This window comes from Engystomops pustulosus, chromosome 4, assembly GCF_040894005.1.
Source record: "Engystomops pustulosus chromosome 4, aEngPut4.maternal, whole genome shotgun sequence".
In the NCBI taxonomy this organism is placed as follows: Eukaryota; Metazoa; Chordata; class Amphibia; order Anura; family Leptodactylidae; genus Engystomops; species Engystomops pustulosus.
This window is the reverse complement of record NC_092414.1, coordinates 45,914,621-45,940,561: the sequence shown is the minus strand read 5'-3', so window position 1 is coordinate 45,940,561 and position 25,941 is coordinate 45,914,621. Positions and strand designations below refer to the sequence as shown.

The 25,941-nt window shown below is 39.2% G+C and overlaps 1 protein-coding gene across 2 annotated transcripts in view; it reads left to right on the top strand.

The window, feature by feature from the left end:
- Positions 1-25,941, top strand: part of FSTL4 (follistatin like 4) — a 590,275-nt gene that overhangs the window by 544,647 nt on the left and 19,687 nt on the right. For both annotated transcript variants that reach the window (XM_072145816.1, XM_072145815.1), the window contains exons 10-14: positions 1,333-1,467; positions 5,672-5,698; positions 9,155-9,273; positions 17,283-17,432; positions 18,125-18,232. In XM_072145816.1, the coding sequence (XP_072001917.1) occupies positions 1,333-1,467; positions 5,672-5,698; positions 9,155-9,273; positions 17,283-17,432; positions 18,125-18,232 (539 nt within the window). The remainder of the gene's footprint in view (positions 1-1,332; positions 1,468-5,671; positions 5,699-9,154; positions 9,274-17,282; positions 17,433-18,124; positions 18,233-25,941) is intronic.

The following is a 25,941-nucleotide window of genomic DNA, read 5'->3' as shown; positions in this document are numbered from 1 at the left end:
TTGACATTCCAAAAAGAATTTACATTATTCCTCGTTGTGTCTTCCACCAGGGGATTTTCCTGGGTAAAGACAGTTGAGAAGGCGACATTCAGTAGACTGGCCCTTTCCTCATCTCCTTCCACCATGACCCCCATGTTATTTCTAAGAGGACCCACACTTTCTGTTTTTAGTTTCTTATCATTTATATACTTGAAAAATAATTTGGGATTATTTTTGCTCTCTCTGGCAATTTTTCTCTCAGTCTCTATTTTTGCAGCCTTTATCTGCTTTATACAGGATTTATTTTTCTCTCTATTATCCTGTAATGCCTCATCGCTACCTTCACGTTTTAGCACCTTAAACGCCTTATCTTTCTCGCTTATTGCTTTCCTTACAAGACTAGTTAGCCACATTGGCTGTTTTTTGTTCCTCTTATGCTTTTTCCCATAAGGTATGTGTTTCTCACAGGACTTTTTCAGAATATATGAGAAAAATTCCCATTTTTTTTGGGGGGGGGGCTTTTGTCTTTGAGAACATTATCCCAGTCTAATGTGTGTTATTGAAAACCAATGGAAGTATCCTGAACGATCTTAAAAAGGGACTCTGTTATCCTGAACCCGCTAGGCTAGTACATTATGTAGATTGTGCCTGGAAGAGAAGGCAGAAGAGACAAAATAAAAACAAGTTATAAATAAAAACAAAAAGTAACTGTGGGAAGTAAGAAATAAAATAAGGTAGGTACTAATCATTCTGAAATAAAACATGGCCTTATCTATGAATATATGTATACAGAAAAACAAATGTAGACATGCCTAACAGCTTTCCTTTATATTTTACAATACCTAATAATGGATCATCAGTTCGCGTTTTAGATTGAGACCCTAAGGGAAACGTGTCCCAAGATTAAAAATGCAAAATGCCTCTCTCGATTGTAGTAGATTAATGATATCATCTCCTCTTAAACGGTTTTTAATTTCCTCTATAGCAAAAACATGAAAAGAGTTGGTGCCTCCTGCATGTAAAAAATGTTTGGAGGCATTAGAAAGGTTGCGACCAGTAGGATTGGCAATATCGTTTATATGTTTCAAAATGCTTATAGCTTAAAGTGTTATTTTTCATATTAAATTGACAGATAACAAACTGAGACCAACTCACATCCTTATATCTTATATATTAGTGTATAGCTTTGCATTCATTATTTATTTATTTTTTGTTCTACTGACAGAAGATAAAATAAAAAAAAAAAACTGCCTGAAATGTGAATAGAGCCTTATTAATCTCCCATATTTCTAAAAGACAGTTGTTACATATGAAAATGGCTGGGGACAAATAGCTCAAATGTCTTTATTTCAGCTAATGGAAGTGAACTTCATATTTCTAATGTCCGCTATGAAGACACTGGGGCTTATACGTGCATTGCAAAGAATGAAGTTGGTGTGGATGAAGACATATCCTCCCTTTTCATTGAGGACTCAGCAAGAAAAACCCGTAAGCATTGTAGAGTGACTATTTTGTAAAATCTTTTTGGATTATGGATGATGCTGCCAACCCGTCCAGATTATGACTGATGCTGTTGACTTTACCCCAGACCAGACTATGGCTAACACTGCTGACATTCCCAGACCATGTTATGGCTGCTGACCCCCTAAAACCAGTCTGTGGATGACACTGCTGTTCTTTTATATACACTTACCGGCCACTTTATTAGGTACACCTGTCCAACTGCTCTTTAACACTTAATTTCTAATCAGCCAATCACATGGCGGCAACTCAGTGCATTTAGGAATGCAGAGATGGTCAAGACAATCTCCTGCAGTTCAAACCGAGCATCAGTATGGGGAAGAAAGGTGATTTGAGTGCCTTTGAATGTGACATGGTGGTTGGTGCCAGAAGGGCTGGTCTGAGTATTTCAGAAACTGCTGATCTACTGGGATTTTCACGCACAACCATCTCTAGGGTTTACAGAGAATGGTCCGAAAAAGAAAAAACATCCAGTGACCGGCAGTTCTGTGGGCGGAAATGCCTTGTTGATGCCAGAGGTCAGAGGAGAATGGGCAGACTGGTTCAAGCTGATAGAAAGGCAACAGTGACTCAAATCGCCACCCGTTACAACCAAGGTAGGCAGAAGAGCATGTCTGAACGCACAGTACGTCGAACTTTGAGGCAGATGGGCTACAGCAGCAGAAGACCACACACCGGGTGCCACTCCTTTCAGCTAAGAACAGGAAACTGAGGCTACAATTTGCACAAGCTCATCGAAATTGGACAGTAGAAGATTGGAAAAACGTTGCCTGGTCTGATGAGTCTCGATTTCTGCTGCGACATTCGGATGGTAGGGTCAGAATTTGGCGTCAACAACATGAAAGCATGGATCCATCCTGCCTTGTATCAACGGTTCAGGCTGGTGGTGGTGGTGTCATGGTGTGGGGAATATTTTCTTGGCACTCTTTGGGCCCCTTGGTACCAATTGAGCATTGTTGCAACGCCACAACCTACCTGAGTATTGTTGCTGAGTATTGTTGCTGAGTCCATCCCTTTATGACCACAATGTACCAAACATCTGATGGCTACTTTCAGCAGGATAATGCGCCATGTCATAAAGCTGGAATCATCTCAGACTGGTTTCTTGAACATGACAACAAGTTCACTGTACTCAAATTGCCTCCACAGTCACCAGATCTCAATCCAATAGAGCATCTTTGGGATGTGGTGGAACGGGAGATTCGCATCATGGATGTGCAGCCAACAAATCTGCGGCAACTGTGTGATGCCATCATGTCAATATGGACCAAAATCTCTGAGGAATGCTTCCAGCACCTTGTTGTATCTATGCCACGAAGAATTGAGGCAGTTCTGAAGGCAAAAGGGGGTCCAACCCGTTACTAGCATGGTGTACCTAATAAAGTGGCCGGTGAGTGTAGATCACAGTGATCAACAGTGATCTTATGATAACAGCCTATAGGATTACTTACCAGTTAGCTGTAGACACAGACATGCAGAGAGGATGCACATGCTTCTCACCCTCTCAGTATGAGCAGTGTACATTGGGGCTGATGTGACGGGGACAGAGTATATCGGCCCCTTGTTGCAGTAAAGGATTCAGCTGTTAGCTTAACAGCCCAATCGTGCTGATGGTGCACGCAGTGTAATGTAGACAAGCATAGTTCCTTTTTGCCAAATCTCCTAGCTCAGTGGTTCTCAAACTGTGGGTTGAACGACCAAAACACAGGGGTCGCGATTCTATTACGTTTTTGCCCCGATTTGCGGCAAAAACGGAATAAAGCGTGTGTAATAAGCACTCACTGCTTGAGGACCTGTCGGCTGCTGTATACAGGGGAAGCTTGAGGACCTGTGGTGATGTCATCATCACATGACCCTCTGGCTTCTCCTCAATAGACTCCTGTGGAACAGGACTGCTCTGCTCAGTGAGTAGAAACTGCAACTTGAAGCAGCAGGGGGAGGGGGACACCAAAACTGGGGGCAGGAAGGGGGGGGACACCAAAACTCGGGGCAGGAACTGGGGCAACAAATGGAGGAACCAAAACTGGGGGAATGAAAACTGGGGGAAGGAGGGGGAACTAAAACTGGGGGCAGCAGGGGGGACCAGAACTGAGGCAACAGGGGAGGGACAGAACTGGGGGCAGCAGGGGAGGGCCAGAACTGGGGGCAGCAGGGGGGGACCAGAACTGGGGGCAGCAGGGGGGGGCAGAACTGGGGGCAGCAGGGGGGGATCAGAACTGGGGGTAGCAGGGGAGGGCTAGAACTTGGGGGCAGTATTATAGTAGTTATATTCTTGTACATAGGGGGCAGTATTATAGTAGTTATATCCTTGTACAAAGGGGGGCAGTATTATAGTAGTTATATCCTTGTACGTAGGGGGCAGTATTATAGTAGTTATATCCTTGTACGTAGGGGGCAGTATTATGGTAGTTATATCCTTGTACATAGGGGGAAGTATTATAGTAGTTATATCCTTGTACGTAGAGGGCAGTATTATAGTAGTTATATCCTTGTACATAGGGGGCAGTATTATAGTAGTTATATCCTTGTACGTAGGGGGCAGTATTATGGTAGTTATATCCTTGTACATAGGGGGAAGTATTATAGTAGTTATATCCTTGTACGTAGAGGGCAGTATTATAGTAGTTATATCCTTGTACATAGGGGGCAGTATTATAGTCGTTATATTCTTGAACATGGTTTGGGGTCACCGCAACATGAGGAATTGTATTGCATTGGAAAGGTTGAGAACCACTGTCCTAGCTGATTTAAGGGGTTATGTGAACATGACCGGAACACTAAATGACTATGCTGCGGTCACATGACCTTACATTGAGCCGTGAGTAAAGGGAGTAAAGGGACATAAAGAGGCTGCAGCTGGCAGCCCAATAAAGGGGAGAAAAGTCCAGTGCAGATCTATCCACAAAGGCTTTTTTGAAGGAGTAAAATTGCACAATTATCTATGATGTTTGTATAGGCGTTTACGCAACCTCTAATGACCATAATGACCAAAAATGTGTATTTTATTTGACCTGGAGGAGGCAAAGTTCCTTTGAAAATTGAAGTTGAGAGGCACTGAAAAAAATGTTCCCTGGTGTTACACCGACATGTAACTGCTTTAATCTTACCTTACATTAGTAAATGTGATCAGTAAATGTGGGCTCATATTACATACCCTTAATTTCTTTATACTGATGTTGATGTTACTTACCTGTATGTTTGATTTCACATCAGAATCGTAAAGCAAGACCATGTAAACTTTTTATCTAACCAGCTGTACCTAACAAATAATAAGGTCAGATTAAATCCAGAATAATGACCAGCTGTAGATATGACCTTGGGTACAGTTTGTAAGGTGCACAGTTGGATGCATGTCACATCAAAAAATAATTGTACCCCTGTACGACTTGTGTTAACCTTTATTGTCTAACCTTAGCTAGATTGATGATGCATAATTGCTGTCTGGATAGTGTAGACCTTTGTAGGCAATTTGCAAGTTGTGATAGACTCTGGAATATTTAATCAAGTCAACTGTCCGTTAATGTTTTTGAGAGCTTACTTAAATTAGAGTTGTCTAATAATGCACTCAATTTGTCAAGTTCATTAGCCAGTTTGACCTGATGTTAGCATGTAATGGAAATCCATCAACAGATGCAATTTTAACTTTCCTAACATTATCCATTACTGCCTCCAACTTTGATGAGCTCTGATACAAGGTTTGTGTTACAAAACAAATGACAGCAATGAGAGATGATGTTCAGTTGATCAGATGTTAATGATCAGGCAGGATGACAGGAGGGTGTCACCTTCGACTTAAATAGCAGAAAATCACCAATTCAATTATTTCAAAGCAGTGAGAACGATAAAGACATGACAATTTTATGTCTTCATTAGCTTGTCAAACATAGACCTTAAATCATTAGCCTGGCAGAGAACACTAATCTCTTTAACTGTTTCATATTCCTTTGGTTTTTAATTTTCTGTTCAATTTAGGTTTTGGTTTTTTTTTAAATTCCCACTAAATTTACATGATTTCAATGACTTATTAGATGCATTATGTGTATGCTTTAGTGTTTTATATATAACTACTTAGTAACTCATTTTACACATACATAGCATAAAAATCATTAATTTTTTTTCTTTTCTTTTTATGCACCTGGATACCTTACTAAATAAAACTTCATCCATACAGTTGCAAACATTCTGTGGAGAGAAGAAGGTAGAGTATGACCCGTACTGTTTTATGACTGCCTATTAATTTCATTTGAAATTAAACACTTGAAGGAAATAATATTTCACCTAATTAAGATTTTTTGTTATTATAAATTTTAAATGTGTTTTTTAATAAAAAATTGAAAAATGTATTAATAATTCTCATCACTTACAGGCTTTGATATATAGACTGTAACCGATAACACTGCAAATACTGTTCCCTGGTTATTTCCTAATCTTTCAGATTGCTTTCGTTTATGGACACATTTTTTAAATATACAAAAATTAGAATCAAAAACGTTTTTAAAAAATAATGACTTGTGTACATATTTATTGAGATCAGGAACAGATGTATGAGGATTTCTTGGGTGAAGGTCCTTCTCAGTATTGAATTAGAGGGGTGATTGGGTGGCCATGGGCACCCTACAAGGCTCCAAAATGCCTATATTATAAGCCACTAATGATCTGAACAATACAAGAGAGAAGTGTGGTACCAATGGCAATCATTAAAAAGTGAGAGATTTATCAAGATTTGTGTTTCATAAATCAAGGTTAATTAAGATGCCTGATTTATTAAACTTTCTTAATAAATTAGGCCTCTTGTGCTAAAAATCTTTGTTAATTTAAGCACCAATTTTTGCCAAATTCGTATGAAATTATGCTTACAATTTAAAGTTGTGGGAGGCCATTCCTACCTTTGGGAAGCAATGCTCACTTTTTGAGAAATTGGATCCCATTAACTCCTTAAGGACTAAGGTATTTTAGGGCTTCAGTACCAAACCCAATTTTTTTTCCATGTGTCACTATAAATGGTTATATCTTTGAAACACTTTAACATAGCCAGCTGGTTTTGATATTATTTCTCGTGACACATTGGCCCAGATCTATCATTAGTACAGTTTGCTAGATTATTAAATACTGGTGCACAGTCTTCAATAATCTGGTGTTTATGCCACAATTATGTCAGACTTCCAACATAAATTAGGTGCCCGGTGTGAATCTGCAGCAGAACGCCCCTTTAGGTGTAGAGTTCCGTGTCACCACGGACACAGTGCAGCTTCAACACAAAACTAGAGCAAACACTATATAAATACATGTGGAACCAGTTTGCACATGCATTTATGTGCAAAGTGCCCTAGAAAACTGGCACATCCAGTTTAATAATCTGGGCCATTAAATCTTCAAATAAGTAGAAAAATATTTAGCATTTAGTTTAAAAAAAAACAACAACATAAATTTGTAAAAAATGTTTAAAAATTCCCAATTTTCAAAGCTCTAAATTCTCTGCTTTTCAGGCAGATAGTGTTTTGTTTTAAAACTTTCTTAATTGAAAAATTTTAACATAAGAAGTAACAGAGAAACCACATATTGTCTACCCAAAAAGACTTCATAACTAACATTTCCCATATCTCTGCTTTATGTTAGCATGTTTTTTTAATATTCCACATTTTTACTAATGGTATGAGGCTCAGCATTTGGGTGCCTTTTTCCACATTTTTTGGAAAATTGACAAAACCTATATTTATAGGGACCTGCTCAGCTTTCAGATGCCAAAATAATAGAAAGACTTGTAAATTACCCCATTATGGAAACTACATCCCTCTTTATATGAAAAAAGCACTTTTAAGAATTTTGTAAACCCTTCTGGTGTTTTATAGGGGTTAAAACAAAATGGAGGTGTGGCCTACAAATTGTAATATTTTGGACAATAAATTCATTTTGGGTGTGAAATAAAATATTCAGAATGGATTACATGAAAAAAGGCTCCACAAAGTTTGATACCCAATTTCTCCTAAGTACACTGATTCCCCATATGTGGTGGTAAACGCCTTATGGGCACAAGGCCAGGCATTTAAGGGAACAGATTTGCATTGTCAAATTGTACAGGCTTAATTTTTTTTTCTTTTTTAATGTGACTTTATGGTGGCTTATTTCTTGCCACTTGAGATACACTATTCTGGTAAATAATTTTGGGGCTTCTGTAGCTAATTGATGAGAATTTATTAACTTTTGGTGGAGGAAATGACAATCATAAATTTTTGCTAAGATTGTTTTGTTTTTTTGGTCATTCACCATATTCTATGAGTCACCCCAATTATGACGATACCTCATTTATATTGATCTTTTATTTTTTTCCCAATTTTACTGAATAAAAACTAATTTGGAGAAAATCTTTTTCATTTTAGCATCACCATCTTTTCAGATGCTTCAGACCTTTTCCTGAGGTTTTTTACGGCGTTCACCTTGCAAGCCCAATAATGATTTTGTTTTATTAAACAAATTGTTACGAATGCAGCAATACCAAATATGTGGGGCTGGTTTGTGTATTTTATTCAATTTCGCTGAATAAAAACTAATTTGGAGAAAATCTTATTTATTTTAGCATCACCATCTTTTCAGATGTATAACTTTTAAAATTTTTGGCTGACAAATCTGGTTAAGGGCTTCTTTTTTGCAAGTTGGTTTTTTTATTAGTCTTATTTCAGGGTGTGTAACATTTTTTAATCATTTTCTAGAGAGTTTTTTTAAGGGTGTTTTTTTTTTTTGCGGCATTCACCCTGCAGGTCTAATAACAACTCTGTTTAATTATACAGATTATTACGGATGTTTCAATACCAAATATGTGGAAGGTTTTTGGGTTATTTGTGGGGTTTTTTTTATACTTTATTACATGTTTGTGTGGAAAAGTGACATTTTAAGGGCTTGTATTTTATTTTTTATTTTTTTGTTTATTTTAATGTTTTAAACTTTTTTTTTACTTTATAAAAAACCTGAACTGGTCCAATACACTGCAATACTAATGCTAGAGCAGTGTAAACTTAGGCATGCGCAGACAGTTTACAGTCAGAAGGGAGCTGACTGCCAGGAACATAGGGCAGTCCCAGGGACCTCAACGCTGCCCAGAAGAGGTTCGGATACCTCCGCTAGCAGCACGGTGGGTCCAATTCTTAGGTATAGGGAGGAGTAGATAGGAGGGACCGGTAAAGACACGCCCCCTCTGATTCCAGGTAATATAAGATAAAATTGATTTATGGGGATGTGAAATGTAGAAACATTTTTTAGCCTAAAGAAGGGTCTCAGTTAGTTAATAGGGACCTTTCACTAGCTGTATATGTGCAAATGTGGTGACAGGTTCCCTTTAAGCATATTTTACTATGTGTTCCTCATCCACACATAAAACAATAAATATAACAGCAGATACTATGATTCTTACAGAAGTGACAAAATCCAACCATTTTTAAATATACCTCAATTGAAACACTTAGCAGCTATCACATTGCATTGTGTCGCTTGCTTGCTTGCTTGCATGGCAAACACAAGCTTTTTACTGAATTAATGTTTCTCTTTTTCAGACCAATAAATAATGTTGAACTTTCCTGCTGTGTTATTGAGCATTGGATGAAAAGAGAAAAAAACCTTAGATTTATAATTTTGCTACTGCTTTCTTTTGATTTCCCTATAGGTTTGAGTGTGGGGAACATGTTTTATGTCTTTTCTGATGATGGAATCACAATAATTCAACCACGAGAATGTGAGATTCGGAGACAGATCAAGCCCAGTGAGAGGATTCTTACAAGCTATGTATGTTTCAATAAGTCTTTGTAAAACTGTTAGATAAGACTCAGCTTGTTTACACTGTTATCGATATTTTATGTAACTGCGGCGCTACAATCAGTCAGTTATTTGTCTGAACTGACTTGACCCTTCTATTCTTCCACTCATGATATAATCTTTATTTTTCCATGTAAAAATTATAATCTGCACTATGCAGATTAATCCTTCATTCACTATGATTTAAAAGTATTTTACTACTCTACATATGCCAGTATGTCATGGTTGCTGCCACCTATACAAATAGAGAGACATATTGGAGCGATTCTAATTCATTTCCTAGGCAGCATAATGATTAAGGGTTGTCCACGTACATATAATTTTCTCAGACATGCACAGCTGATGGCACACTTAAAGACTGTCTTGACATATTGCCAGCTATACTTTTAATTGATATTATACGCCAATATATCAAGGCAATCTGTGAAGGAAATCTACCACTGGATTTTTAACTTTATTAACCATTTACGCTGCTGGGTAGCTCCCCGCAGTTTGAATACTGGCATATCCTATTAGGACATTTCCTTCAGGAATTAACTCATAAAATTTTGTAAAAATGTTATATTTACTTAAATGAAGGCCACCTGCTTCAGGGGCATCCCTAAAGCCCATGTGGGCTGTGAACTCTGGTCAATAAAGGGAACTTTTCAGCAGAAATTGACCCAATAAACCATTACCAGTAGGTTGTCAAGCAGCTAACACATCTTCCAGATCATGTTTCTGTCATTGCCCAGTATGGTGGCATCAACCAGAAAATCCACTCTGAAGTGAGATTGTTTGCATAAATTGTTTGCATAAAGTCAAAGAGGCGTAGATTTTAACACTAGTGAGTCAAGCTACCTCTTCATCTGAAAGTCCCCTTCTCTGTAATTGATGGTCCTACATCCAGAGACATCACTAACCAGATCTCTATGATTTCTATGACAGAGAAGTAGGCATTCAGAGCTCCCCATCTTGACTTCAGTGTTCACTTCAAAGTTGATTTTCTGGATGATGTCACCACACTGGATCATGAAAGAAACAAAAACTAGATGATGTTATGCTTCTTTATAGTATTCTGGTAGTCATTTAATTAGGCGAACTGCTGATGATAGGTTCCCTTTAATCACAGCTACCAAAGAACTTTCAACCACCTCCTTGCCCCCTCAGAACTTAACCCCCTTCCCCCGCCCTGCCTGCTTTGTGCCAAAATCATGTGGTTTGACAGAGTTCATACTTCCAGTTGCCATATAGTGGGAGGGAGAAAGTGCCAAAGGAGGAGGAAGGATATCACAAGTGCTTTGGGAATGTGTTATAATAGCCAGATCACCAAAACCCAGAGGGGCTTGCGATTCCCCCTCCTCATTTTTAATGCTCTGCCAGGTTTTTACTGTTTGTGGATCTTTCTGTTATTGCTTTTATCAATTGAAATTTATGCGCTATAATTTTTTGGGCTGCTTTGTCTTTGTGTTTAAGGTCCTGGTCATGTCTTTTGTGAAACGCTGACCAATCAGTTTAAATGCATTCGGCTTTATTTGAGCACACAGTGGGGGACATTTATAAAAGTGTTGTTCCCTCTGTTGGTTTCTGACTTGCTGTCAGTAGTGATGTACATATTAAATTTTGTGGCACTTAGCAGTTAATATTTCCGGATCTTGGACCACTTTCTGTCTGGAATGCCACAAATGTGTGTATCAGTCGGGGAATTTTCTTGGGAAGCCGGCAAGGAGAGCTGCAATGGCAATTTTAGCAAATCCAGCTGTGGCTTTTCCAGTCAAAATTTGATGCAAGAATGAAGGGCAGCAGTAATGTAAATGTGTGGAGTCAATCGTTTACTGAAATCCCCCAGCTATCTACGAGCGGTGGGCTCAATACCCATAGGAATATGAATCTTAAATTTTATCTAATCCTCTAATTTATAACTATCTTGCTATATAGATTTGTAAAAATCTAGGTATAATTATATAGATTTGTACAGTCATGGCCATAAGTTTTGAGAATGACACAAATATTATATTTTCACGTGATCTGTTGCCTTCTGGGTTTTATGTATGTTTGTCAGATGTTTTTATCACATACAGAAATACAAGTGCAATCATATTATGAGTAACAAAAGCTTTTATAGACAGAATGAGTTAATGCAGCAAGTCAATATTTGCAGTGTTGACCCTTCTTCAGGAAGAAGTCCACCCGTCTCTTGATGATTGACAGCAAGTTCTCAATGGGATTAAGATCTGCGGAGTTTCCAGGCCATGGACCCAAAATCTCAATGTTTTGTTCCCTGAGCCATTTAGTTATCACTTTTGCTTTATGGCAAGGTGCTCCATCATGCTGGAAAAGGCATTGTTGATCACCAAACTGCTCTTGGACAGTTGAGAGAAGTTGCTCTTGGAGGACATTCTGGTACCATTCTTTATTCATGGATGTGTTTTTAGGCAAGACTGTGAGAGAGCCGATTCCCTTGGCAGAGAAGCAACCCCACACCTGAATGGTTGCAGGACGCTTTAGAGTTGGCATGAGACAAGACTGGTGGTATCGCTCACCTTGTCTTCTCCGAACAAGCTGTTTTACAGATGTTCCAAACAATCGGAAAGGGGATTCATCAGAGAAAATGACTTTACCTCAGTCCTCAGCAGTCAACTACCTGTACTTTCTGGAGAGAAGTGGCTTCTTTGCTGCTCTCCTTGACACCAGGCCTTCCTCCAAGAGTGTCTGCCTCACAGTGCGTGCAGATGCCATTCCTGAGCAAGCTCTGCACTGCTGGTAGCCTGATCCTGAAGCTGAAACACTTTTAAGAGAAAGTCTGGAATTTATGTCCCAGTCCATTATATAGCTATAACTTGAAAAAAAAAATACATTTGTGACAGTATCCAAATATTTGTGGACATACCTGTAGTTTCTGATGCTTTCAAATTATGGAAACATTGTAGCTTGGAGTACCCATAGCTCACATTTACTGCTTGAATTCTAATTCCATCTTTTAATTCCAGGGATTAGAACACCTCTTTGTACAAACTCTTTGTACAAACTCTTCATACTGGGTAGTCACTTTAGACTGAATTAGTTATAAATTATGTTTTGTTTCTAGACTACAGCCACCTCATGGGTTTCAGAGCTGTTAAATTTCTTCTTGGAAAGTTTTCTGAGGCATTAGTCATAGCTAAAGGATGTCAGCAGCTAACCATAAGCAACTTGTTTCGCAATTATTGGCCATAGACCTCATTACTATTGCCCTCACACAGGGCATGAAATGTCCTTTATATAATACGCTCTCTTAAGTGCAATTTCTCCTGTTTACCAGTACCAAAAGCTACTCAAAAGTCATGTGAAAATAAGCTGAGAAGAGTCATATTTTCCTGAGATGAGTTTTGAGGCTGCAAGCAGAGAGTCACTGCAGATGGCTCTATCTTTGGTAATATGGTACATTGAAACATTTTTTTGTTGTCTTATTAAAGATAAGCATTTCATCTTTAACCCCTTAGTGCTCCGCGCCGTACTAGTACGGCGCTGGCTCCCACGCGAGTGCACCCGGGCTCTTCCATGTCACGTGATGTGGTGACATCGCAATGGGACGCGTGTAACGGAGGCAGGAGAACCTCCTGCTGATGTCAATCCTGACTGGACAATTGCAGTGTTTTTAAGCTGCAAACGCGTTTTAGCTCCCTCCTCTTCTTCCAGCAGCATCATTTTGGTTTGGTATCTCTGGAAAGAGGAGCATAGCATTACTGTTTGCACCAAAACACTATTTTCCTATCTGATCCTTAGGATGCAGGAGGGAACAGATAGGGATCAATGTGTGTTCCCTGTGTGATCACCTTGCATGATCACACTTGTCTTACGTTTTTCCCATCTCCTGTGCCTGACCTTCGTTGTGTTAGCGTTGTTCTGCACTGGTCACATTTTTCAGTGCGCTCCAGTGTAGCTCCTTTTTAGACGGTGCACATAGGTTTTTTTGGTGTCTGGTATTATCTTTCTCAGGAGCGCCGTAGATGTACCCATAGTTGGGTGCACGTATCTATTTTTTGTGTGTGCCATCTGTGTAGTGTAGTTTGGTGTGCATTATCAATTTTTTTTGTGTGTGTGCCATCTGTGCAGCTTGTCCGTGTAGTTTGGTGCGCATTATCAATTTTTTTCTGTGTGCCATCTGTGTGGCTAGTCCATGTGGTTTGGTGCACCATTTTTTTGTGTGCCATCTGTGCGGCTTGTCAGTGTAGGTTATCTAGTTTTTTTTTCTGGTGCGCATTCTTATTTTTTGTGTTCAATGTCTCTGAAGATGTAAACCTTGTTAGAGGCATACAACATGCTTGCCTCTGACACCGAGTCAGCTAGTGGGGATGATGTCCCGTTTTACCTATCATCATCCTCCTGCTCAACTTCCAGTGACCTGGAAAGACCCCTGAGAAGGCGCCGTAGGGTTCCTGTGCCTGGGATTTCTGTGATTGAAGTGCCTGAGACTTCTGCTATTGAAGTGTCTGGGGCTTCCACTGACCCCACATGGGTAGCCCCAGATATTTATACCTCTCAGGTCCCCGACTTTTTAGGCCATCCTGGAATTAAATTTGACACTGCAGGGCTCATAGCTGTGGACTTTTTTAAGTTTTTTTTTTTATGAAGAGCTGTATGAGGTACCAATAAAGAAACCCCCAAGCTGGGCTGTATTTTAGATTATAACATGTACATGGGAGGGTTGGACTTGTCGGACCAGGTGCCATACAACCCCAAGTGGAAGTCGAGGGTGTGGTACAAGTAGCTGGTCGAGCGCATCATGCAGATAGCACTATATAATGCTTATATGCTACATCGATATGCCAGCCAGAGGGGAGCTTTCCTGGAAGTACTTTCTTTTTGGAGACCAGGAAGGGGGTAGTGCCAGCACGTCTGGAAGCAAGGCCACATCACGCATTGTACCAGGGCAGCACTTTCCAGGAGAAGTTCCCCAAACTGCCAAGAACTGAAGGACATAGAAGAGGTGCTCCAAAAAAGGCATTTGGAAGGACACCATTTATCATTGTGAGGAATGCCCAGAAAAACCAGGGTTATGTATGAAAGATTGCTTCCGAATTTATCATACATCCCTGGATTTTTAGATTACCATGTTTTTACCCTGATGTACTATGCACAGCTTATACATCATTCCGCATACTGCACCTTCCCTTTCAAATCCTGCCATGTTCCCAGCCTGTAGATCATTGCCCCATATGGGGTATTGCTGTACCTGGGAAAACATACATCGTGATTTTTGGGGTGTTTGTCTCCCTTGGCAGGAGCTAGGCACAAGATGACATAAGATATCCACTACCCACTATCCATTATGCATTTTTTTGGGGTCCACCTGTGGGGTTAAAATGCCCCTAGATTGATTCATGGAGGGGTGTAGTTTCCAAAATATGGTCAGTTCTTAGGGGTTTCAATTCTACTGGTCCCTATTGGCATCTACAAATGCTTCATGATGCCAAAAACAAAATAATTTGTACAATGTCTGTGCTCCAAATGCAAGTTATTTCCTTTTCAGCCCTGCCGTGTCTTCATCCTGCAGATTATTGCCACCTATGGGGTTTTGCCCTAACTGGGGTAACTCTCAGAATGGTTTTTGATGTGTTTTTCCCCAGTGGCATGAGTTGGGCAGAATGCTTTTGTCACCACAATGGCATATTCGATAAATTGCAATACAATTTTTACTCTAAACTACTCAATTTGTATTACATTTGAGCCAGCATCTTAGGGGTTAAAATGCTCATACAACTCTGCATATATTCTTTGAGGGGTGCCCTTTCCAAAATGGGGTCACTACTTGGGGTTTTCTATTGTACTGGTACCTCGGGGGCTACCCCAACACCAATCTAGTGAAAACGGAGCTCCAAAACCTAAATTTTGCTCCTTTCCCCCTTAGCCCTGTGTCTCCATCCTGCAGATTATTGGGGTATGGCTATAACCGGGGTAACTCGCAGAAGTTGGTACTAAAACTTGAAACCTTCTCACATCCGTAAAAGAAATGGAAATTATGGAAATAAAAAGTAGACCAATGGCAAAAGGTTTCTATTAAAAAAATTGTGGATTGACTGTTTTTTCCAAAAAGTAGAACATTTGAAACTTTGCAAATTGTCATTTTTTAAAATTTTCCCTAAATTATGCAATTTTACCCTCCAAAAAATAAACTGATCACTGAAATGGCACTATTAACAGCAATCTCAAAATCACAGGGATATCTCAAAGCATTGACAAGTTATTACTACAGGAAGAGACACTAGTCAAATTTAAAGGGGCTATCCGGGTGTTAAAAATTACTGAGGGCCGGGCTGTGGCGGGCTATTTAAACATAATAAACATCTACTTACCTCGCCCGGTGCTGCTGATGTCCGGCGCCGCGGTCAGTCTACTCTGTGCGCCAGTTTGATCACAAGGGCGTACAGGGAGCTTCCGGCCGGCTAGAAGCTTCCATCCGACACCATCTCCCAGCGCTTACAACACTGAAAGATAGGGAAGGATGGGAGCTTCTGTGACACCTTTTGTGTCACAGTTGTACTATTCTGAATGCGACACAAATTTAGTCACTGAAGGAGGCATACCAGTACACAGTCGGGGCACATGACACTAGTTAAAAGTGCACCAAAATAAGTTTTATCAGAGCAGTGCAGAGGGCACCAGATTCATGAAGAACCTGCAGATAAAAATGGTGCACAAGAAAGACTACATGTTTCGCTCACAATGTAAAACCATTTTTATCTTCCCAATAACACCATTTTGGAAATATATTGGAATAGCGCCATTTCTAATACGTCCATTTTTCACTCCTTGGGGTACGTCAATAACCTACCCTGGGTTTATACACACAACTGGGTGCCTTTTTATTAAGCACAACTTGAGATGGTTAGTATACGTTTATTTCTAACTCCATCAAATTCTGAAAGGTAATCATGTGCTAGGTAGTGCTATTTTCTCTGTCTTTTTTTATTTTTGAGCATACTCTTGTCATCAACTCATAAATAGATGTTCACCATAGCTAGTGGAAATTTTTGTTAGTTTAAAGACCTGTATGGGGGCTTGTTTTCTGAAGGACAAATTGTATTTTAAAGCAGTACCATTTAATGTTTTGCAATATATAATATTCCAAATTTGGTATATTAAAAAAGGCTCATTGGTATATTCTGACACCCATAACTTATTCATGCTTCAGCATACAGAACTATTTAAGTTGTAATTTTTTGAAGCTATAGATAATGGGGCACATTTACTTACCCATTCCAGTCGTGATCCCGCGGCGCGTTATCTGATGCTGATTCGGGTCTGCCGGGATTCACTAAGGTCACTGGTGTGCCGAGGTCCTCCAGAGTTCACCTTCTTCGTCCCAGTGCATGTAAGTGCTGATCTTGCGACACAAATTCTTTTTTAAATTCTGCGTTTTTTTCGAATCCATCGGGTTGTCCAATGGCCGCGCCCCCCAATTTCTGTCGCGTGAAAGCCGGCGCCGATGTGCCAAAATCCGATCGTGTGCGCCAAAATCCCAGGGCAATTTGGCGCAAATTGGAAATCATCGGTACCTTTAGTAAATGAGCCCCAATGTGTTAATTGAGACCATCTTGGGAACTGTTTTAACTTCTTTACTTGCCACTATTTATGGAGGTGAAGCTGCCTTGAAGAGTAACTTACCGTATTTTTCGGACTGTAAGGCACACTATAAATCCTTTGATTTTCTCAGAAATCAAAGGTGCGCCTTATAGTCCAGTGCGCTTTACATATGAACTGTACTTACAGACAACAGCTGCCTTGAACTGTGCACAGGTCTGCCACCTGCTGGTCATGCACCCTTATAATCAGGTGCGCCTTATACTCCGGTGCGCCTTATATATGAACCTAGACGTTTTAGTAGGTATTTATTGATGGAGCGCCTCATACTCCGGTGTGCCTTATAGTCCCAAAAATACGTATACAAACTTGGATCTACAGGAAAAACACACCAAACTGAAACTCTTTATAACATGCTTTTTATGTTTCTTACTTAGGAAGAGATGTGTCGGCAAACTGAAGGAGACCCTGATCAATTGTGTTTATGGTCTTCTGCCATCAACGTCAGGGAGAAATACATATTTGTGTCTCAGCCGAACCAGAACAGGGTTTTAATCATTGACATCCCGATGCAGAAAGTTAAACAGGTACTTATACATAAAATATTAATTTTGGGGCATGTAGACTAAAGCTGTCTAAAAGTTAGACTAAACAGCAATTATCTATTAGATCAATAGACTGTCTAGTTTAAATGCACTGCAAAAAATAGTGTTATATATTTGGCACATTTTTCATGCAGACGCAATACCCACTCCCCCATTTTGTTTTCTAAGCCATGACACTTTACCCACCTAACTTACTTTTTTAATAGCCTTTTTAAGTTGCATAACTGTTTAAAACATGTCTGCAAAATGTGTTAGACAGCTTTTTGTGAATTGTATATTCCACCCAATGTATTTATTAACAATGATATTTTGGCCGACCATGAAATTTATAACATGTACACCTTTTAATGAACCAAGTGCATATGAAATTTAGAATTTTGTTTTGAATTTGTAATTCAATTTATGTATATGACCTTATTCCAACACTTTCTTATTGCACTGACTTGGAGCAGCATTACTGACTCACATGAAATAAGTGAAAAAGTGAGAATTACTTAATTGAATCAATATTTGAATGCCATTCTTTTTTATGGTAAAAAGATAACTTTTTCTGTTGATTCCTGTCACAGTCCCTTTTCTTACTGGATCTTAGTGTTGTTGAAGGATGTGCTGTTGTCACATGTATTCAGTAGTGAACTATATTCTAATTATTGTGATTTCCTCCTGTTTTTAAGACAATACAAGTTGACCCATATCCGGCTAAATTACTTTATGACAAATCCCATGACCAAGTCTGGATACTTAGCTGGGGAGATATAAATAAATCCCATCCATCATTACAGGTATGTACATTTGTATGGACATAAAATGAGAAAGATTTCATCATTATTAATTACTGTAACTTTTGTAAACCATCTATTGTAAATGAAAACTTATATGAGCTTCACAGCTTTCGTTGTATTCACTTTTTATTTAACTTTATTGTTATGGATGTAAATTAAAATTCAACACTGGTCTGTTCTATATCAATTATTTATTTTTGTAGTTGTCATAATTCCAGTTGTATTCTTGGGCTTTGTTCCCATCAATTTCATAGGTTTTCTCCGGATTGTCACTATGAGAACTATGACAGATCTGTTTTCAAATAAAGGAAAGCTCATCATGACAGATACTTTAGATTTATAATTATGTCTGTTATATTTCAGTCAGAGAACCAGCATGAAAACACAATTGTGAACAGAACCTTAATAAAAATTGACTGTCACACTTACCAACATAATTTCTTCTGCGGTCAAAAATTTTTAAGAGGTTGTGTGTTTAATTCAACATGCTAATTAGATTTTTTTTCCCAATAAAAATTGATTTTGTGATACTTTTAATCAGATATATAAAAGTTTTTAGGGACATTAAAACAGATAAAACAGATATATATTTTTGATTCGTATATATTTTTGATTGAGTGCATTTAAGTGTTCCTCTTCATGCAACTGTATAAGAAGTTTACTGCTACCCTGTCTCCCCAAAAATAAAAATAAGACAAAAATAAGAAAATAAAAACTAGTACAATTTTTATCAATCTTAGAAATATAAGTTCACCCCTGAAAGTAAGACCTAGCAGCAGTAATTACTACGGCCTCCCACCCCCTCCCCCAGCCTAAAACATGAGTATTATTAGATCATTTTGATGTTTACTGCAAGAGGTTAAGAAATGAGTGAAGAATTCACATCACCAAATGTGGTACAAGCAGCTACCCGGACAAGAAGTTGGGAAAGTGCTATTGCTAAACTTGAGAGATTGGGGCCATTGATTCCAATAGAGATAAAGTCAGCATGAAATTGAGAGTTTAGATGTTGATTTTTTTGGTCAACAATAAATGTAAATTATTTTTCTTGGTTAAATAAGACATATTATAAAGCACAGTATGCTGAATGAAAGAAGTGAATACAAGAACTCATAGGGCAATCTCTCTGAGCTGGTGTGAGGCACCTTTAATAATAATTCCTTTATTTATATAGTGCACACAGATTATGCAGTGCTGCACAAAGCTTGTCAAATTGGTCCCTGTGCCCAATGGGGCTCACGATCTAATCAGCGATCTAATCACCTGTTTTTGATGTATGGGAGAAAACCAGAGGACCCGGAGAAAACCCATGCAAACATGGAGAGAACATACAAACTCTTTGCAGATTTTGACACTGAGACTCGAAACCAGGTCTCTAGCGCTGCAAGGTTTTAATGCTAACCACTAAGCCACTGTGCCTTTATGAGTGATGCTCTCACCTTATGGCATTCTGCTGAATGCATAACAGCTATCATGCTGCAGCTTCACACGCTGGTACAATGAGAAGAAGATATCTCACCCAACCAATCTCTTCATCTTCCTCTCTGTATCAGCTAAAGACATGGCATTGGTTCTGGAATGATATATTTGTAAATAGATTCTGTAGGATTGCAGTTGATCTCTTCGATTTTGTGGGGTTCAGATGAACATTTTAAGGAAATGACCTGTTTTTTTTTTTCAAATTCTTTTATTAAGAGCGAATTGGTTTACATGCATAGAATCAGAGCGTCAATGCATATAACTGTATGCATATAAGAACAAAGCAGGTGGATTTAGAAGGCGGAATATTTGTACATTGGGGAGGTTTTAGTAAGCCTTGTTGGGACAATATCTGTATCCAAAAACCAATACTCGTTTGAACAAACAAAATCAAACTAATGAGTAGGGGAGGAAAGAGGGTGAGGAGAAAGGGGGCGGGAGAGAGTTGGGGAAGGGACTCCTAGTCTGCTAGCGTGGTGTAGTCGAGAGAGCTTACCAAGTCCGTCCAGGGGCCCCACTTCTGGCCGTGGCTTTCCCCTGAGCAGTGGAGTTCTGCAGAGAATTCCTCCATCCTCTGTAATTGTAGGATCGCTGTGAACCAGTCAGACATGGACGGTACCCGGGTGGATTTCCTCATTCTAGGGATCAGAGAGCGAGCTGGGATAAGGAAGAAATCAACCAGGGACCTTTTTGTCTTAGGGATGGACATTGGAGTTGGGCCAGTTTGTTACTCAGTGTGTGACCTGACACTGTTTGTCAGGTTGACAACGTGAGTCCAGAAAGGTTGTAGTACTGGACATTCCCACCATATATGAAGCATATTGCCTACACTCTGTCGGCACCTCCAACACTCCGTGAGGCATGAGGGATAAATAGAGTTTAGCTTAGCCATGGGTCCAGTACCACCTAGAAATCATTTTAAAGCTGATTTCCTGTGCCTTGCCCGAGGCGGACACTTTATGGAAGAGTGTCTTAATGATGGACAAGTGAGGCATAAGAGTCAGACCAGGGCAGGGTGGTTAGAGGCACAGGTGAGAGATTATCCTCGAGTTGTACCCACAACTTACTCTTCCTGCCATGAAACCAATCCAATATGCAAGGGCATATAAGGCAGCAAGGAAATAGCTTTTGCAGTCAGGAAGTCCCAGACCGCCCTGCAGTTTTTTTAAAATCAACTTGGCCCTTGCCAAGAGGAGAGGCGGATCGGAGGAACTTGTTAAGGAGACTCAACAGTTTATGGAAGAATAACTTGGGTACAGCTAACAGGATGGTCTGGAAAAGGTATAAGAGCCTTGGTAATGTGGTCATCTTGATACAGTTAACTCTCCCCACCCAGGAGATCTGTTTGGATGCCCAGTTTGCTAGTTCCCTCTTTGTACTTTGTAGTTTAGTGCATATGTGGATTTGAGATCTGAGGGGATAGCTTTTGGTTATATTAATTTTGTGGTTGCTGAAATAGCCAAATGCTTCAAGGACCTTCATGAGTGGGGGCAAGGAGATGCTTGGATTAGTTAAGTATAAGAGAATATCGCCCACAAAGGCGGCGCATTTATATTTGTGGTCTCCTACTGTGATTCCCGTGATATCTGGGTGTGCTTGAATGGCATACATAACCCTGGTTTTTCTGGGCATTCCTCACAATGATAAATGGTGTCCTTCCAAATGCCTTTTTTGGAGCACCTCTTCTATGTCCTTCAGTTCTTGGCAGTTTGGGGAACTTCTCCTGGAAAGTGCTGCCCTGGTACAATGCGTGATGTGGCCTTGCTTCCAGACGTGCTGGCACTACCCCCTTCCTGGTCTCCAAAAAGATTAGTGGTCAGGATAGATTAGGGAACACCAAATATGTACTTGTTTTTTTTTTAAATTTTTTTTACAAATACGCCCTTTTAAGAAAAATAATTTGTTCTTGTATTGTTTATGGATACAATATGTATGTATTCTAATGTTTATGTATTATGTATGAAAAGAGCATTTGTTTTTATGTAATTAGATAACATTTTAATTGATGCCGTTTTCAGCTGCATCTGATTTGTTGCCAATTTTGTGTTGACACAAATCACAAAAATGGCAATTTTGGTATGTTGTAGTACAGTTGTAATAGCATAAAATCCATAAAAGTTTTACATAATATTTTTTGCAAATATTAATTTGATTTTCTAAAAAACATGTAGCCCACAAGACGAAATCTGTTAATTCACACGTTCTTTTCCTTGAACAACATAGATGCTGTTTCTCTTAAGTGAAGAGAGATGCTAGACTGTGATTTTCCATGTGAACTGCAAATATTTTATTTCATAGCCTTAAAACGTGTTATTTTGTGGATGCACTTAATTTGTTCTGAAATCACATAAAATACACCACATTGGAGTAAGCTGCAAACAGAAAACAAATTTGTTGCAGAGTTGGAGCTTTTGGCAAAGAACTTGAAGACAAAGGAAATATAATTAATTCAGCAAAACATTTCTAGTTACCCCATAATATAATTTATATGCTATGTTCCGGGCTTCTAATATACAATTTCATATTGTGATTTGTAGGTATGACTTTTCACATGTCCAGGTATTATAATCTTAAAAATTGGCTGATTTATAGAAGTTTGGGTTAAAAAATATGTAAGCTATGCACAGCCCAGAGCCTCAATACTGAGGGCCTGGGCTGTGCATAGCTTATATATCTGAATTGGTTAGGGTCCAATACCTAGAACCTCCAAATATCAGTTTTTCTCAGAAGCCAACACCAAGAACTAGTGCAGTTATTAGATCCACTTACTGCAGTTATACTCCCTTCAATTGAGAGTGAGCTAGGCTGCAATGCCTTCGCATGCTCAGTGTGTTACAGCCGGGTCCAGCCAGAAAGCAGGGACCCGGCACCAGGAAGCAGATCGCGCAGCCCCGGGGCTGCGATCAGTAAGCGCCGCGGGGTCCGATTCACTTTAAATGCCCCTAACACGCCACGGTCAGCGTCTCCGATCGCGGGTGTTAGAGGCAGGTGTCGGCTATAATATATAAGCTTGACGTAATAGTACTGCATTTTGCGGGAACGTACCTCCCACGATTCAGTACTATTACGTCAAATGTCGGTAAGGGGTTAATGGAAGGTTCTGCCACCTAACAGCAGTTTTCAATGCACTGCTTGAAGCAAATAATTCTGTAGTGGCCCTGGACACTCCAGGCTACAACAAACTGAATGGAGCCATGTATACAACACCATACTCTCTGTTTTATATACTAAATGTAAAGGTATCCGGATGGTCTGGACGGACCTGTTTACATATATATTTTTGTTTTTATGAGCAAAAGTGGCTAAGCTAACAAAAAATTATTTTTTAAGTTATTCCTTATCTCTGAGTAGCCTACACTCCTGTGTTGGCTCAAATAACTGATGCAAAAAACCTGATGCAATAAGTAAATTGTGCACTGGTCTTTAGCCTGGGTTCACAACAGCAATAATGATTTGTGTTTTATTTCACTATGGAGGAAAAAATGTAAATTAAATAGTGGAACAATATAAAATGATGAAATAAGGATGAATGAGAAGTTTTGAGGCTCAAGAGAGTGTGTTGTCTATCAAGCAGGCACAACTCCATCGGACAATCATCGGACAGGCATGAAATTTATGTTGCCTCCAGGATCGCATCCTTGATCAAATTGGAGATTAGCAAGAAGGTGTTGACAAACAAGATGCACAATGTCTGATTAATTCCGATTGGTAGAGGTTAATTAATTCAATTTATTATAACAATAATAATAATTCTTTATTTATATAGTACACACAGATAACGCAGCTCTGCACAGAGTTTGCCAAATTGGTCCCTGTCCCCATGGGGCTCACAATCTAAACAACCTAACATTATGTTTTGGAGTGTGGGAGGAAACAAGAGGAAACCCACGCAAACACGGAGAGAATATACAAACTGTTTGCAGATGTTCACATGGGTGGGACTTGAACCCAGGACTCCAGCTCTGCAAGGCAGAAGCGCTACTCACTCAGCCAGCGTGCTGCCCTACTTATTTATAGCCAGCCTATTAATTTGATGGTGCTGTACAATCAATGAGAGGTTCACATAAAGAACATTAAGACAAAAACATATACAAGAACAAATCACAAAAGTACAGGGATCAGGAAACAAGTGGAAGAAGGTTCCTGCCCATGAGGTCTCACAGGGTTGATAGAGACAAAAGGTGCTCAAAATGTCAGATATATATAATAATGATAATATTCTTATATAATTGATGAGATGGCCATATATTCAAATCGTTCAGGGGGACTTAAAAATGTGATAGAGAAAATCTCTAAAGTTTCACAACAAAACAAGTTTTTTCATTACAAAACGCATGAAACCCACAATAACCACAGCATAACTGATTCAGAATTGGTAATGTTGCACTCTTAGCAAAATAAACTACTAAATAATCAAGGCTCTTCTCAGAAAGAATGAAAGCTGCAACAAATAAAACTAAAAAAAATTATGTTTTTGTTCATCTGCCTTAGAAATAGCTGAAAAAGCTCAGGGAACCCCAAAATTGTACTTGCAAATGTAAAGCAAGGATTTCTTATAGAATCCAATCCTAGGTTTGGCAGCACTTTACGGGTATGTAATGTTACAGTGCAAAATCAAATTATTATTATTTTTAAAATATTTTCATTGCGTGGTAAAATTGATGTCATTGCAAGGCCCAGAATGGAAAGGGTTAACATCAATATTTGTTTTGTTTATATTGTTTATGTTCTTTTTGCAAGTATAAAGGATGAACTCTCAACTGGAATGCACTAAGAACATTGACTTAGCCCTTGGCAATAAATTTGTGTCGTTGTTTCTGATCTCAGATGCCCCTATGGTGCTACTAGCGTTAACTGGCTACCATTTGACTAGTGAAGTGAGAAAATATGATCTGCTAATTTAAAAGCTGTCATAAGTGAAGCATCTGACTGCTATTAAGGAGCAGTACAGTAGTTATTTTTGCCTGACCTCCAGCATAGAGATGATAGGTTTTCGGGTCATACTTGCTTTCACAACCAGATGGACTGAGCCTTTCTGGGCCACCCCTGGTATCTAATGGGCCAGGAACAACCTGTGAAGACCTAATCAACAGAAAAAAACAGTACCATTTAAGATACAATCTTTATACATATTACACAAAATGTTCTCAATTGGCAAAGCATTTATGCTGTGCAAGGTTGTCAGCTCCTAATTAAAGCAATCTAATCTAACTGTAATGAACCAGGAGTAATGCATACAGTGAAGGTTAACGTAGTACGCCGCTAATGCTAGAATTCCTAGTTAAATGTTTTACAAATGTAGCAGAAGTAATGTTAATGGAGCAGATAGCAAGTATGGTGTAACAACATCATGCAGATCTAATGTGTAGCCAAATCAGGCAAAGCAAGAAACTACAGTGCATTGAAGAGGGTAAAAAATGTTATACTTTTATCAAAGATAGCCCTCTGATTCTTTGTAAAATAGATTTTAATCTATATGTAAATTAGGCTGAAGGACTCGGAGGGGCAATTACTGAAGTCCCTCCATCCCTACACATACCCCCGAGCACCTCCAACCAGCTCGACACCTCCTAATCGCCCGTCTACATCTTGCCATCTGCTTGAAGAGCCGGCTGACGTCATTAGGAGTGCCAGAGGAGGCAGCACGTGGGTTAGAAGCTCTCTAGGGGTATGCAGCAGGAGCACGGAGTGGCTCTGGTAACGCACCCCAGCCTAATTTACAAAAAGATTATTTTGTAAAAGTATTTTACAAAGAATCAGCCAATTATTATCTTTGATAAGAGTATGCTGGCGTGAAGCTTTATAGAGGTTAAATCAAGCTGTCACTAAGAACAAAATGCAGTATGACAAACTTCTTTCAATAAATTAGCACATATTAGCCAAAGCATTGGTAACTTTTTTCATGCAGCACATGTATATACTGGGAGAATATAGTATAATAATAATTTTATGCATATATTGTTTTTGGTCAGAATGGAACAAAGACAATCACAACAGGGCTAGAGCAGCAAACCAAATCAATGCTGCTAAAAAAAACTTCAGTTAGTAAAGCAACTTCCCTGTTCCTTTTTTAGCACCTTTTTTCTCCTGCAGTGAGCTGGTGATACACAACTTAGAGATAAGAAAGTAGACCATATTTCACTTGATGAGTCAGATCTCTATGGAGATAAGACTATCTATGGACTGTATAGAGAGTTAAAGGGGTTGTCCACTTTCAGCAAATAATTGAT